Source organism: Copadichromis virginalis, linkage group LG14 (assembly GCF_057382275.1).
Source record: "Copadichromis virginalis isolate Kocher_CV1m ecotype Utaka linkage group LG14, C_Virginalis_male_GT1.1, whole genome shotgun sequence".
NCBI classification, from domain to species: Eukaryota; Metazoa; Chordata; class Actinopteri; order Cichliformes; family Cichlidae; genus Copadichromis; species Copadichromis virginalis.
The window spans coordinates 7,334,964-7,348,038 of record NC_140631.1 but is presented as its reverse complement, the minus strand read 5'-3'; the positions used below and the strand labels follow the sequence as shown (position 1 = coordinate 7,348,038).

At 42.6% G+C, this 13,075-nt stretch overlaps 1 protein-coding gene across 1 annotated transcript; it reads right to left on the bottom strand.

The window, feature by feature from the left end:
- Positions 1-5,600, bottom strand: dhrs13b.2 (dehydrogenase/reductase (SDR family) member 13b.2). Its single transcript, XM_085479128.1, has 8 exons — positions 5,481-5,600; positions 5,186-5,359; positions 4,839-5,114; positions 4,361-4,690; positions 1,872-2,219; positions 1,706-1,795; positions 1,552-1,571; positions 1-1,440 (listed from the first exon to the last, which is right to left on the bottom strand). The coding sequence occupies exons 1-8, from the start codon at positions 5,524-5,526 to the stop codon at positions 1,426-1,428; spliced, it is 1,299 nt and encodes a 432-aa protein (XP_085335254.1). The 5' UTR covers positions 5,527-5,600; the 3' UTR covers positions 1-1,425.
- Between the last annotated feature and the right edge of the window lie 7,475 nt (positions 5,601-13,075).

Below are 13,075 nucleotides of genomic sequence, written 5' to 3'. Positions count from 1 at the left end.
CAGTTATCTTCAGTGTTTTTAATCAAAACTATTCTGTAATTCCACAAAATCGAACAAAACATTTTCATTTCTTTATCGGAGCATGGATTTGATTTGTTTGTTTGAAAAAAAACACACACCTGAAGATCATGAACGTGTTCAAATTTGTTCAGAAAACCTTTCTCTGCAGCACTTTAAGTGGTCTAAAACACCACAAGGCACCTTCAAAATGTGATTGCTGCATTATGAACATTGAGTGGTTGCTCCAGCTGTTCTTTACCACCCCTGATCCCAATTGATAAAATGGGTTTCGTTAAGACCAGTCTCTAAAAAGCAGTTCAGACCAAGCAACAGTCCTTCAAGAGTAAAAAAAATAAAAATAAAAAAGCTGCAGTTCCACTATTGGCCAATTAAGGTTTGCTAAAAAAAACAAATCAATCCCCATAGATTTCCATGTTAAAAAGCATGTTTACAGACTGGTATAGGAAAGTCTCCTCTATGGATAGTTTCGACCTTTCCTTCTCTTAATGTCATGTAATGTGTGATATTTTTCTATAACTCATCTATTTGGACACAAGTAAGGTTTAAGTTAGGGATGTTATATTTGTAATATAATTGTCCGACAAATAATATAACCTGCTGTGTAGTTTGGCATGTTCAAAAAGTTTGTAAAAATACTGGAATTTCACTCTCCAGAACTGAAGCCCCCATTTAGCAGATACTTAATTTAATGAATATTGCTTGCTAACCAAGTTAGCTAGCTAATATCTACAATCTACCCCCATCATCAAATATTGTCTCTTACTGCTCCTAAAAGACAGCCTGGTATCGTCCAAAATCCCAAGGCTTAACCTTCAAAGTGAGGAATCCAGAAACTACTGGGTGAGATCACTGTGGCTTTTACATCCATCTTTTACATACAGTCTGTGGGTTGCGCCAAACAACTTTAAGCCTGATAATAATAGGCTTAAGGTGTCTCTTAGTGGATGATGATTCACATGAATAAACATGTGAATATAGCCATTGCCTAGCAGCAGTGCTGTCCTGCTAATTTGTTGTTCCTGGGGTAAAAGAAAAGGCATTTAGATTAATATTATAGTAAGAAGAAAACAGGAAAATGAATAGGACTCTCTCAGGATTCTAATAAACACAAGAACACACTGATAGCCAAGCAAACCCAGTTAATTACAAATAGGAGGAAATGCAAAGCAGGGGCGGACTTAGGTTGTATGGACGTGGTTTACTACAAAACAATCAGACTTTCAGAGTCCATGAAATTAAACTTAAATCAGTGCAACACAAAAACAATCAGTTTCACAGAAACCCAAATACACCTAAAAACTAAAATCAAGCATTTCAGCATTTCTAAAATTAAAAAAAAAAGATGGGGGGGTGCTGCTGTTCTCACTGATGGGTGTGATGCTCTGCTCAGGCCATCAGCGCTGCTCAGTATGGCTTCTTCTGCTCGTGACAGGCACAAAAACACACACATCATTGAAAACAAAGGTAATTAAATATCATTGTGACTGGTGTCATTACATCAAATGCATTTTTTAAATAATATAATCTTACCTCTACTGCCCTTTTCCTTACTGTGGAGAAAATAAATGAGAATTACTCTTTAGGACATCAACACCTCATGTAGCTCCACAAACAGCTAACACATGTAAGCTGTATATGTTTCCAGGAAGCGCTGGTGGGTTTGCGGCCTGTTTATATCACTCACCTGAGTGCAGGTAGCGCAGCATTACAAACAGGATGACCAACAGGATTACAATCAAACCAAGAACAATGTTAAACATCCAGCTCCCTGGCTCTGAAACAGATAACACACATGAGACTCTGCTGCTCCCTACTGATAGTTTACAGTATTACACTGAGACGTCTCTCACCTTCCACATTCAGAATGAAGCTCTTTTTGATGGGCACTTTCAGGGAGTGATGAGAGACACTGCAAGTAAACTGTTTGCCAGACTGCCTGAGCGAAGCCTTGAGGTAGAAGAAAGCTGACAGCGAGTAGGTCCTGTCCTGGTTATGTTTGTGGCTGGACAGTAGGATGTTATCCAGTACCTTGGGCAGAGGAGCACCAACCCTCTGGCCTGATGCTGCCGGGTCCTGCTCGTACCAAACTATCTCCACATCCAGGGGGTAATAGCTGTTTGCCTCACACACAACTTTCTGCTCCTGCCCCTCCTGCAGTGAGAAGGTGGGTCCCACATTGAGGGAGACACGAGGAGGCTCTTAGGAGAGAAAGAATGGAAAATGTAAAAAGTTATCCCAAATGTATGAATCCACAGCTTCTGTGTTCTAAGTGATGGAAACATTAAAAAAATCACACGTGAATTTCATTAACCATCATGGAGGGATGGATGGATAATTGTTATTAATCTCTGTCTCTCTTCCACAGCATGTCGTCTATCCTGTCTTCCTTCCCTCACCCCAACCGGTTGCAGCAAATGGCCGCCCCTCCCTGAGCCTGGTTCTGCAGGAGGTTTCTTCCTGTTAAAAGGGAGTTCTTCCTCCCCACTGTCACCAAGTGCAGCTTGAACTGACTGTTGCTGTGAATATAACTGACACAGGAAGCCACTGCTTTAATTTCAAGCTAACAATATAACAAATGAATGAGAACAATGTGTAACTCAGCTGGAGTTAGAGAAGAATAACTCAGTGATTATATGTAGTAGTAGCCAAGAGGTGTGGTCTCTGTGAAGGAGCAATGAAGGATAAACTGGGGGGGCTGGATAGCTGTCATAGGGCCGTCATAAGGAAAAGTGTTTGTGATCCCTGATGATCATTTGAATTGGAGACATTTGAAATTTCTGAATATTTGTAAAAGTTGACAGTAAGACACAACTTACTGAGCCACATAGAGCCCACTTTGATCTTAAGCGAGCTGGACCAGTTAAATTACCATTTCTATCAGTGTAAATGAGTTTAACTAATTTCAACAATACATCTCTGTTGTTCTACATGAGACATACAACATACTGCTGTAATAAACTACATTAATCTGTTAGCGCAACTTTTTTGGCTTAAGTTTTTTTTTTTTTAAAGTGTAACATTACAGAAAACTCTGGTAGCTCCTTACCTGTAGTGCCCTATAATTATAAGGCAGAAAGTTAAATTTCCTATTTTTATTATTTATTTTACTCTAGAAGCATTGTTTTGTTTTTTAAAAAAGCTGACATTTCTAGAGCAGACAGTAAAAATACAGTAACTTTTCTGTCATTTAATTTTTTATTTGCTATTTTATTGTTGTAGCATGAATGGCTATGGGGGAGTTCTCGCAGAGCAGGTCAGCCACTAATCAGAAGGTCGGTGGTTCGATCCCAGGCTGCCTCCTGGCTGCATGCCAAATATCCTTGGGCAAGATACTAACCCCATGTTTGCCTACTGGTGGTGGTCAGAGACTGTGTCCGGCAGCTGTTCTCTGTCAGTGCGCCCCAGGGCAGCTGTGGCTACAATGTAGCTTGCTATCACCAGTGTGTGAATGTGTGTGTGAATGGGTGAATGACTGAATGTAGTGTAAAGCGCTTTGGGGTCCTTAGGACTAGAAAAGCGCTATACAAATGCAGGCCATTTACCATTTATCAGCAGGATAACTATAACATTTATAAAAATACAGTTTTAACTGTATTTTTTAAAACTTCTTCTTCAAAGCTCTTCTTCACATTTCCAGTGGCCGATTAGAGTCTTTGCCTAGCTGACCTTATGTCAAACAACGCTAGGCAATGTTTGGATGAAGTCAGGACCTAGAAGGGCAGGTAATATGCTGCCTGAGCATGAAGCACTGAAAGGAGCTGGTGGTGTCAGCTGTGAAGAGCATGAAATGAAAGTAGATGAAATCTCAGCTGAGGCTCATTAAAAGTTCTCAGGGTCCACTGTCCATTCAAGTGCCCATTATCCCTAACTAAAGGGAACCCATTAAACTAATTTCCAGCCCCATTTGTTTCATTCTTGCTGTACAGTAGAGCAGCTTTACATGATGCACAGTTCAAAATAATCTTGATTTAACTGGGTCTTGAAATTGCTCTTCAGCGCTAACTCCTCCCCCTTTACACCAAGTTTCTTCTGATTGGTTGGACCTTATGAACAAAAGATTAAAAGAGTGGATGGGTTGGGCTTCTCTCCTTACAACCACATTAGGGATATCCACTCTCACTGACTTCATACAGATCTAAAAGTAGAAAAACTGTTTAAAGTCTAGATATGGATACTTGTTATGAAAATCTGAAAATCTGACCATGTTTAATATGGAACAGTATGACAGAAAAACTAAAAAAAACAAACAGAATCAGTCCCCTTTATAATCCATTTTTCAGTTTAACTAATGTAACAGGCAGAATTAGTATTAGTACTTTGTGTCATCTGATTTCCTCACCTTCGATGTGCAGATTTATGTCCACATTGCCAAACAGTGGATTCACTGACACTGAACAAATGTAGGTCCCTTCACTGCTCATCTTAGACAGGGGGAGGGTGTAGGTGGCATCGCCAGTCGCCAGAGCCTTCAGCCCAACGCCGCTCCCCTGGGTGTGCCCGGTGCGGCTGGTGTAGCTGAAGAGTTTATTCCTCTCTCCCCGGTGCTGCCAGTGCCACTCCACAGTGATGTTGGCACCCTTGTGGTCAACGTCAAACTGGCAGTGGAGCTTTTGCTGGGACATCAGGCCTGCTTTCACTGAAGGAGTCTTTGTTTTGATGACCATGGCGACTGTGGAAACAGATCTGGTGACTGTCTGCACAAATTTCTCAAAACAAGTGGCCCACCATGTCCCATAACTACACATGCATCATCAACAATAAGTATCATATGATAGATATAATTTTCTGATTCTGAAATCCTCATATGGTGAGTTTACCTGTGGTGGTGAGAACCTCTCTGTCAGGGATGGGGGGCCATTTGCGGTAGTCCTGCTCTCCTGGGGGAGGCTGGTCAGAGGGGTGCCTGAGGAAACCAGTGACTGTAAAGAGGCCCCTGCTGTGTCTGAGGGTACAGAGGAACCAGCGGTTGTACTCTAGGGCGCCCATGACAGGCCAGCGGACATAAATGCCCTCTGTGCTGTATCTGCGTAGCTCACACTCCAGCTGCTCTTCCTCCACCCCCTCCACATACCGCCTCAGGTCCAACTTTGATCCTAGAATAGGACACATGCAGTCAAATCAAATGTCTTTCAGCCTTCTCCTCATGCAGCCTGCAGTAACTCACCAGTGATTAATAAAGTGATGGCGTTTGGGTTAACAGGAGCATCTTCTTTCTGACCAAATTGCAGCATAGCCTCTCTGTGGATGAGTCGAGTCTCAGTGTGCCCCTCATTATTAGTAAACACATGTTCGTCAGTGAACTGACAGGGCAGCCACGGGTTCTGGATACTCCACACACCTAAATCACACAGACATATGCACAAAATCATCATTAAGCATATGATTCCATTCATGCAGTCGAGTGTAGCGTCCACACTAGCTCTAAAAACGCGGTGACAAAGCCTTGCACAATAACTCACCTGCACTTAGATACAAGTAAATAAGGATATTTAAGATTAAACCCATGATTCTTCATTGGTGACCCCGCAGAAAATCCCCTTTAGTTCGGTTGCCACTCGAAGTTTCTCCGGATACTTTCACTTTCATTTTCAAGGAAAAAAAACTGGCTTTGCAGACGCTCCGATCACGTGACAAGCAGCACACAAAGTAAGAGGGAAAATATGAAATTATAATAATATTCGCCGTTAAATTGCACTAGTTTCAACGTTAGATTGTTAAAACCCCTAGTTATTGTTTTGTTTAGTAGTAATCTGGCTGTGTCCAGTGCGCACTACTGTGTGACAAGTTACTCACAAAATATCCATAATCATGCCCACAGTTGTATTTCTACAGAGGTTTCTCCACACGTCTCAACGAGTCAACTGTAGGTTATGCTTCCATTTTTTTTACGCCATCAAACTCGTAGTACTGCCTTTGACCTGAGGTGTTGCTGTGAGTGCACCAGAGCACATCCACAGCCACAGCACAGGAAGGTTTTTTTTTTGTTTGTTTTGGTTTTGTTTGTTTTGTTTTTTTTTACAAAAATTTTTATTCATGAACAATAGCACAAGAAACAGACAAGAAACTTAGAGTATTCATCAAATAAAAATCATGTGTAAAAACTGTGTGTTTAAGAAGCTAAAACAAAGTTATAAACTATCAGAAAGCAGTAACTTGTCTCAAATTAATTTAAAATGGCCAGGTAAAGCAACTTCTGTATTTATTTTTATTTAATGTTAATAACTGTACAATACTCTGTTTTTGGTAACTATTGTCCATGATGTAAATATGTAAAAAAAAATGTGCATGCTTCTGTTCTGTGTCCTGTGTGTCCTATTTGTTTGTATACAGTATGTGTTTTTCTTGCTGCTGTTACAACCAAATTTCCCCTTCTGGGACAATTAAAGGATTATTCTATTCTATTCTATTCTAAAGTAAGGGCTTTCCTATCACTTGCAAGTTTTAGCAATTTACTCAAGAATTTAAATTCATTAAGCAATCAGTTTTTCACTGTTTGGTTTTAAAATATTTACATTTGTGGATACAGTATTCCCTGACAACAACAGAGTCCAAACAAATATCCCATACTTGATTGCTTTATTGAATCCCAGTGGACTGTAACTAGCTCCATTTCATAAAGAGATTGCAATAATGTGGAAATAGTGTGGAAAAAGCAGAAGATCCAGACTTCAATATCATCTTCACAGAATACTCAGGTGGTCGTATCCAAGTTAAACCAGTTTAAATTGGTTTAACTTGGATAATAACTTGAAATTTCTGAATTTCATCTCCTTGTTACCTGAACTTAACTGAATTAATCTTAACTGAATTGTGACAGTTACAGGATCCTGTTCAGGGAGGGTGCTGTCCTAGCTCCACTAGTTACTGAAACATTACTATTAGGGGTTGCATCCTTCTTCCATATGGTCTTCCAGTGCTTCCACCAAATGTTGCCTTGGTGGGCCATTGTCATATGGTTTCCCTGCCATTGAGAGGGAACTGTAATAATGTAATAATGTAATAAACCAGCTGTACTCCACTGAACCATTCATGGTTCAGTGGAGTACAGCTGGTTTATTCTCCTGCCTTCTATCTCTCTGGTATACATCTGGCCATGGTTGTGATTCTTTGCTTGGCAGTTTCCAAGCCACTTCTGTACTTCTTAGACACTCCTTTCTGCAGCTCTGTGGAGGGCTAACTTCCCTCCACACTGCCCTGATTTTGGCCGCCTTCTCCATGGAGGGCACTGCTTCTTGTGGTTGTTCATCTTTTAGCAAAGCATCTCAGTGATCACTGCTGCTGTGGTTTAGACCAGCTGGTTGGTTTCAGTTTGTCTGTAACGCTGCATTCACATCTTTTAGTAGTCCTTCAAAGATTACTTTGAAAGTTGAACGTTATAGACTTGATAATCAGCCGCAGCTTAGCCACAATCTTCTCTCTCTAGCACTCAACACCTTCATCGAATTAGTTGTACTTGGGGCTTGGTTCCAATATGGGATGAGGGTGATAATATCTCCCCCCTGACGTGATGTCCTGGCCCTGTCGTTGCCATAGCATTTGTGTTGTACATCATCGATCTCCAATTGGGATAGCAGTTGCTTCTTCAGAATGTTGGAGCACCTAAGCTAAGTTGTTTCGCTTTCAGTTTACAACCTCTTCTGTTCCATGTGAGAGGATTTTCTCTAAGGCAGGAGAAATTATCTCCAAGAAAAGAAACAGACTCGGCCATCACACAGTGGAACAAATTCTCTTCCTAAACAAAAACCAAACAGGATAACCTTAAATGCATCATGTTTTTATTTTACAAGTTAATAAGCATTTTCCTTTTTCAGAACAGATAAAAAATGAGCTTAGAGTCCAGGACCAGCTCAAAGAAGAGAGGGTCAACTTTGAAAAAAGGACATCAGAATATCTTGTAGAGGCTAGCACGCTGTTTCAATGTAGAGACAGACTTAAAACAGTGGAGGCACTAGAAGAGAAATTAAAAGCTGAAATTAAAACATGGCAAAAAAAAGCAGAGGATTTTGAAGAGCAAAAGGACAGGGTCATTATGGAAAAAAGCACATTGATAATGAAAAATAATGAACTGTCAGATTTTCTTTTGGGAAAGGACTTGGACAATAACAAACTAGTAAAAGAGTTAAAAGAAAAACAAGAGGAAGTAGAAAGTCAGACAAAGGAAGCCTCAAAGCAGCTTTCTAACACACCTGGAGAAAGTCCTGCAGATGAAAAATGAACAAATAGCCAAACTTGAAATTGAGAGGCGGGAATCCTTCAATATAATGACATACAATGTGAAAACTGAAGATGGACTGATATTAAGGAGAAATCGGAGGAGTTTACTGTACACTCAAAAGACAATGGGACCATCGGAAGGACAGTGTGATGACAACAACACACCACCTGAACCAACAGGTGGTGTGTTGTTTTACATGCATGGATGTGAGCCACGTTAAAACAAAGAAGCTTGCTCACTACTATTGATGTTTTATTAAAAACATGACAGCGGCTGCCCAGTCTTTCACCGATTTACGAAGGCCCGGCCAAATGAACCTAGAGCTGACCAGCTTGACCGAGGCCCCGATGCCTGGATGAGAGAGGGCGTGTACGGAGTCGAAAACGCGACGACGCCACGAAAGGGGAACTACAGGGCGTGGACGGCTGGTGGAAACATCGCACAGCCCACCGTTCCACACGGGTCTGTCCTCCAGTAGGGGAGACCGGGGATAGTTGTAACGTGGGTCAGTTGTAACACTTCCAATTTCTCCAATCAGGGCTAAGTTTCAAATGATGTGACTCATCCTGTGCATGCCCAATTCAGTTCTGCTATCACATGTGAAAAATCAGTACATTTTGTCAAACACAGACAATTTAACATGAAAAAAAGTAATTTGTATACCAAAAAGTAAGTTTTTCTACTTTATTTCAATGTTTAATAGCATTATCTGCTTTGCAGTTAAACTCATCAAACTTGAATTATGTTATTTGTATGTCTATGGGGATATATTCTGTGTAGGTCTTTAGTGCTAATGTTTTAGCCGTTGACTGTAATGTTAGCTAGTTCATAGCTATAGGAGTCTGGGTCAGTTGTAACAGCAACAGTCTGGGTTAGTTGTAACAATAATGCAGATGTTACCACATTATTACTTTAACTTATATTAAACAAGTTGGGGCAACGACTTCAGCAGAGAGGTTCACTGGTCACCTTTGTATATGCAGTTAATGCCACTGGCAACACAATTCCTCCACTGTTTGTGTTCCCACACATACATTATGCAGACCACTGTGTCAGAGATGGACCAGTAGGAAGTACTGGTAGTGGAAATAAATCAGGATGGGTGCAAGAAACAGATTTCCTCATCTTTCTGAAGCACTTTGCAAACCACACCAAGGTAAGCCATGATAAAAAGTAATGGAATTGCGATGCTGGTGAACAACTATATTTTTTCAGCTTCATTGTTATGTTCAAAATTGGTGCAAGAGTTGTAGGTTATAATGCCCACTGAGCCAATGAGGCCAAACTCAAGGAAGACCAACCAAAATTAATGAAATATTCAGTTGCAGAAAATTCCATAACTTGTCTTTTTTGGGGGGTTGGAATATGTTCAAAGTTAGATTTCTGCATTCTGTCACACACACACACAGCTACATAAATGGCTCCAAGTGCATTCATGTGTTGAATAAACAAAGATTACATGTTAATATTTTGTTAGTACCCTTATTTCATTGTGTTACATTTCACCCCAGGATATGTTACAACTAACCCAGACTATGGGGTTACCGGTAATTGTAACATTTCACTCTTCGTGTTTGAGACCATACCATGCAATGGGTAATTGTGCTGCAGAGAAAATAGCTGCACTATTTAATAGCAGAGACATGTAAATACTTTGCATTACATTTTGAATCCACTACCTTAAAAGAGCTTCAATTTACAGACAGAAATGTCAAAAATGTTACAACTATCCCCGGTCTCCCCTACAAGGCCCGTTTGCGTAGACCGAAGGGCTAGGACGTCCGGGTCGGCCTGTTGGTCAGCGGCCAAAGCCTCAAAGTCTATGCCAACATAAACGGGAGAAACCAGCACGCGGGATAGACAGTCAGTTGGACTTACCAGCCGCGTGCTCAATGTCAGTTGTGAACTCGGAAATGGCAGCCAACTGGCACTACTGGCGCCCGCTCCACGGATCAGAGACCTTGGACATCGCGAATGTCAAAGGTTTATGATCGACGTATGCGGTGAAGCTCCGACCCTCGAGAAAAAAACGAAAATGCCGTGTCGCGAGGTGCCTGTCAAAAATGCTATATTTGCGCTCACTGTCCCTAAGTGTGCGACTAAAAAAAAGTGAGCGGTTGCCAGACACCGGAGACCCGCTGTTCTAACACTGCGCCACGTCCGACACGTCGGAGGTCAACGCAATCTCCGCCGACGGAAACGGGTGGGCCAGCAGGGCGGCGTTTGCCAGCGCGGTCTTGGCCCCAGAAAATGCCTGGATGCGTTCAGGGAGCCAATCAATTGGGTCCTTAGCTGTTTTACCCTTCAAGGCAGCATAGAGAGGCTGCAGCAGGTGCGCAGCTCTGGGGAGAAAGCGGTTGTAGAAATTGACCATCCCCAAGAACTCCTGCAACGCTTTAATGGACGCGGGACGCGGAAAAGCCGAAACGGCCCGGACCTTGTCTGGCAACGGAACCACACCGTCAGCGGAAATGCGGTGGCCCAAGAAATCCAGAACCGGCAAGCCGAACTGGCACTTGGAGGGGTTGACGATCAGGCCGCCAAGCGCTGGAAAACCTGATGCAGATGCGACGCATGCTGACTCTCAGAACAGCTGGCCACCAATATATCGTCAAGGTACACGAAGACGAAAGGCAGCTCGCGCAAGACAGAGTCCATCAACCGCTGAAAAGTCTGGGCGGCGCCTTTCAGGCCGAACGGCATGCGCAAAAATTCAAACAGGCCGAAAGGGGTAATAACGGCAGTTTTGGGGACGTCTTCGGCGCGCACGGGAACCTGGTGATATCCCCGCACCAAGTCAATTTTAGAAAAAATCGAGGTGCCGGCGAGGTGGGCGGAAAAATCCTGGATGTGGGGAATGGGGTAACGGTCGTTCTCCGTGACATTATTCAAACGGCGAAAATCCCCACAAGGCCGCCACCGACCGTCTGACTTGGGCACCATGTGTAGAGGAGAAGCCCAGGCACTATTCGAGCGATGCACAATGCCGAGGCGCTCCATTGCAGCAAACTCTTCCTGAGCGACGGAGAGTTTCGCGGGGTCGAGGCGGCGCGCGCGTGCGAACACCGGGGGACCGACCGTCGGAATATAAGGTTCAAGCCCGTGCTTCGTTGCCGTGTTCGAGAAATTAGGAACAGTTAGTGAAGGGAACTCCAAGAGCAAACGCTGAAAAACATTCCCTGAAGTCACTAAATTAGCCTGATTCAGGGGCTCGGTGGCGCGAGTGAAACAGGGTATTGAAGAAAAAGACAGGGCATCGATTAAGCGTCTGTTAGCGACATCGACCAGCAGTCCGTGGGCACAAAAAAAATCGGTGCCCAAAATAGGTACAGAGCTAGCGGCACCAACAAAGGTCCATTGGAAATCCCGACCATGAAAACAAACAGTGACGAACCTTTCCCCGAACGTTGCGATGGGAGAGTCATTAGCCGCAATAAGCGGACCGTAGCCCGCTGCTAAACTGTCGGCTCCGGACGGGGGAAGGAGGCTCTTCTGGGAGCCGGAGTCGAGGAAACGTCTCCCAGAGCGCGAGTCTTCTATGAAGAGCAGTTTTTCTTTGTCGCCAGCGGTCGCGGCCGCTACAGCGCGCTGGCGGGGCCCGTGTCCCAGGGTCGGAGAAGCGCAAGGCAGCAGGCAGCGGTGCGCTCCGGCGCCAAAACGCTGATGGTAGAAACAATTTACCCTGAAGCAAAACTTAAGCCAGGCAGTAATTGACAAAAAAGCAAAACAAGTAAAAGAGAAAGAACTCAAGCAAAAAGAAGAATGTTTAAAAAAGGAGATCAAAATTCCAGGACCAGCTCATGGAAGAGTGGGTGAACTGTGAGAAAAGAAAAACATAATATGTGAAATGCTATACATATAAAGGCTAACCACTGAGCCCTGCTCTGAAAAACTGCCATGGATGTAACTCTGTCTGTAAAGTTGCATTTAAGAAATAAGTGCTTAAAGTTAAAGTTTAAAGCGCCATCTTCTGTCACTACGGAACATGAAGTCACGTGGTTGGTTGGTTAATAGACTTGTGAAAGTTGACTAGTTGATAGACATCGTACACTTTCTGGATCCATATATTATATGTGGGAGGTCCTGGTTTTAACCATCTAATAATTATGCATTTTAGGGCTGCAGTGAGGTAAGTTTTGGCTTTGCAGTCAATAAGTTCTGGAATCCTTCCCAAAACTGCTACTGTAGGACTTAGTGGAATATTTACTTTGAAAACTCAAATTATAGGATCAAATATCTGCCTCCAGAATACACAGAGTTTAGGGCAGAGCCAAAATATATGGGTATGGTTGCTAGATTGTGTCCCACAGATCCTCCAGTATGAACTCAGAAGTGTGGGGCCCATCTTATCAGTTATTTCTGGTGTTCTGTAGAATCTGCTGATAATTTTCCATTTAAACTCTCTCCATCTGTTTGAATTAGTGGTCTGGTGTGCTTTAGTACATATTTCCCACTTGATATCATCAGGTATTTTTCATTTATTTCTGCTTTCCACCTTCCCCTCATCCTCAGGGAATTATGCTTAATCATTGATGCAAATGCGTCATAGGTTTGACTAATAGTAGTAGTCTTGTCTCTGTTTCCCATCTGTTTTTTGGGTTGTTGTTGTTTTTTTTTTAGAAATTCTTCAATTGGTGTGGGGTTGGCAATGTTTCCCTAGCTCTCGAGTGTTGTCAAAAAGGACCTTAGTTGTAGGTGTCTATAGAAATCTGTCCTGGGGAGATTAAATTCATTCTTCAGATGTTCAAATGTCTTAAAGTTCCCTTGTTCCAATAGTTGATGTTCACATTTCAGTCCATTATATGCCCACTTTTAAATGCAGTATCCAAATACTGCATT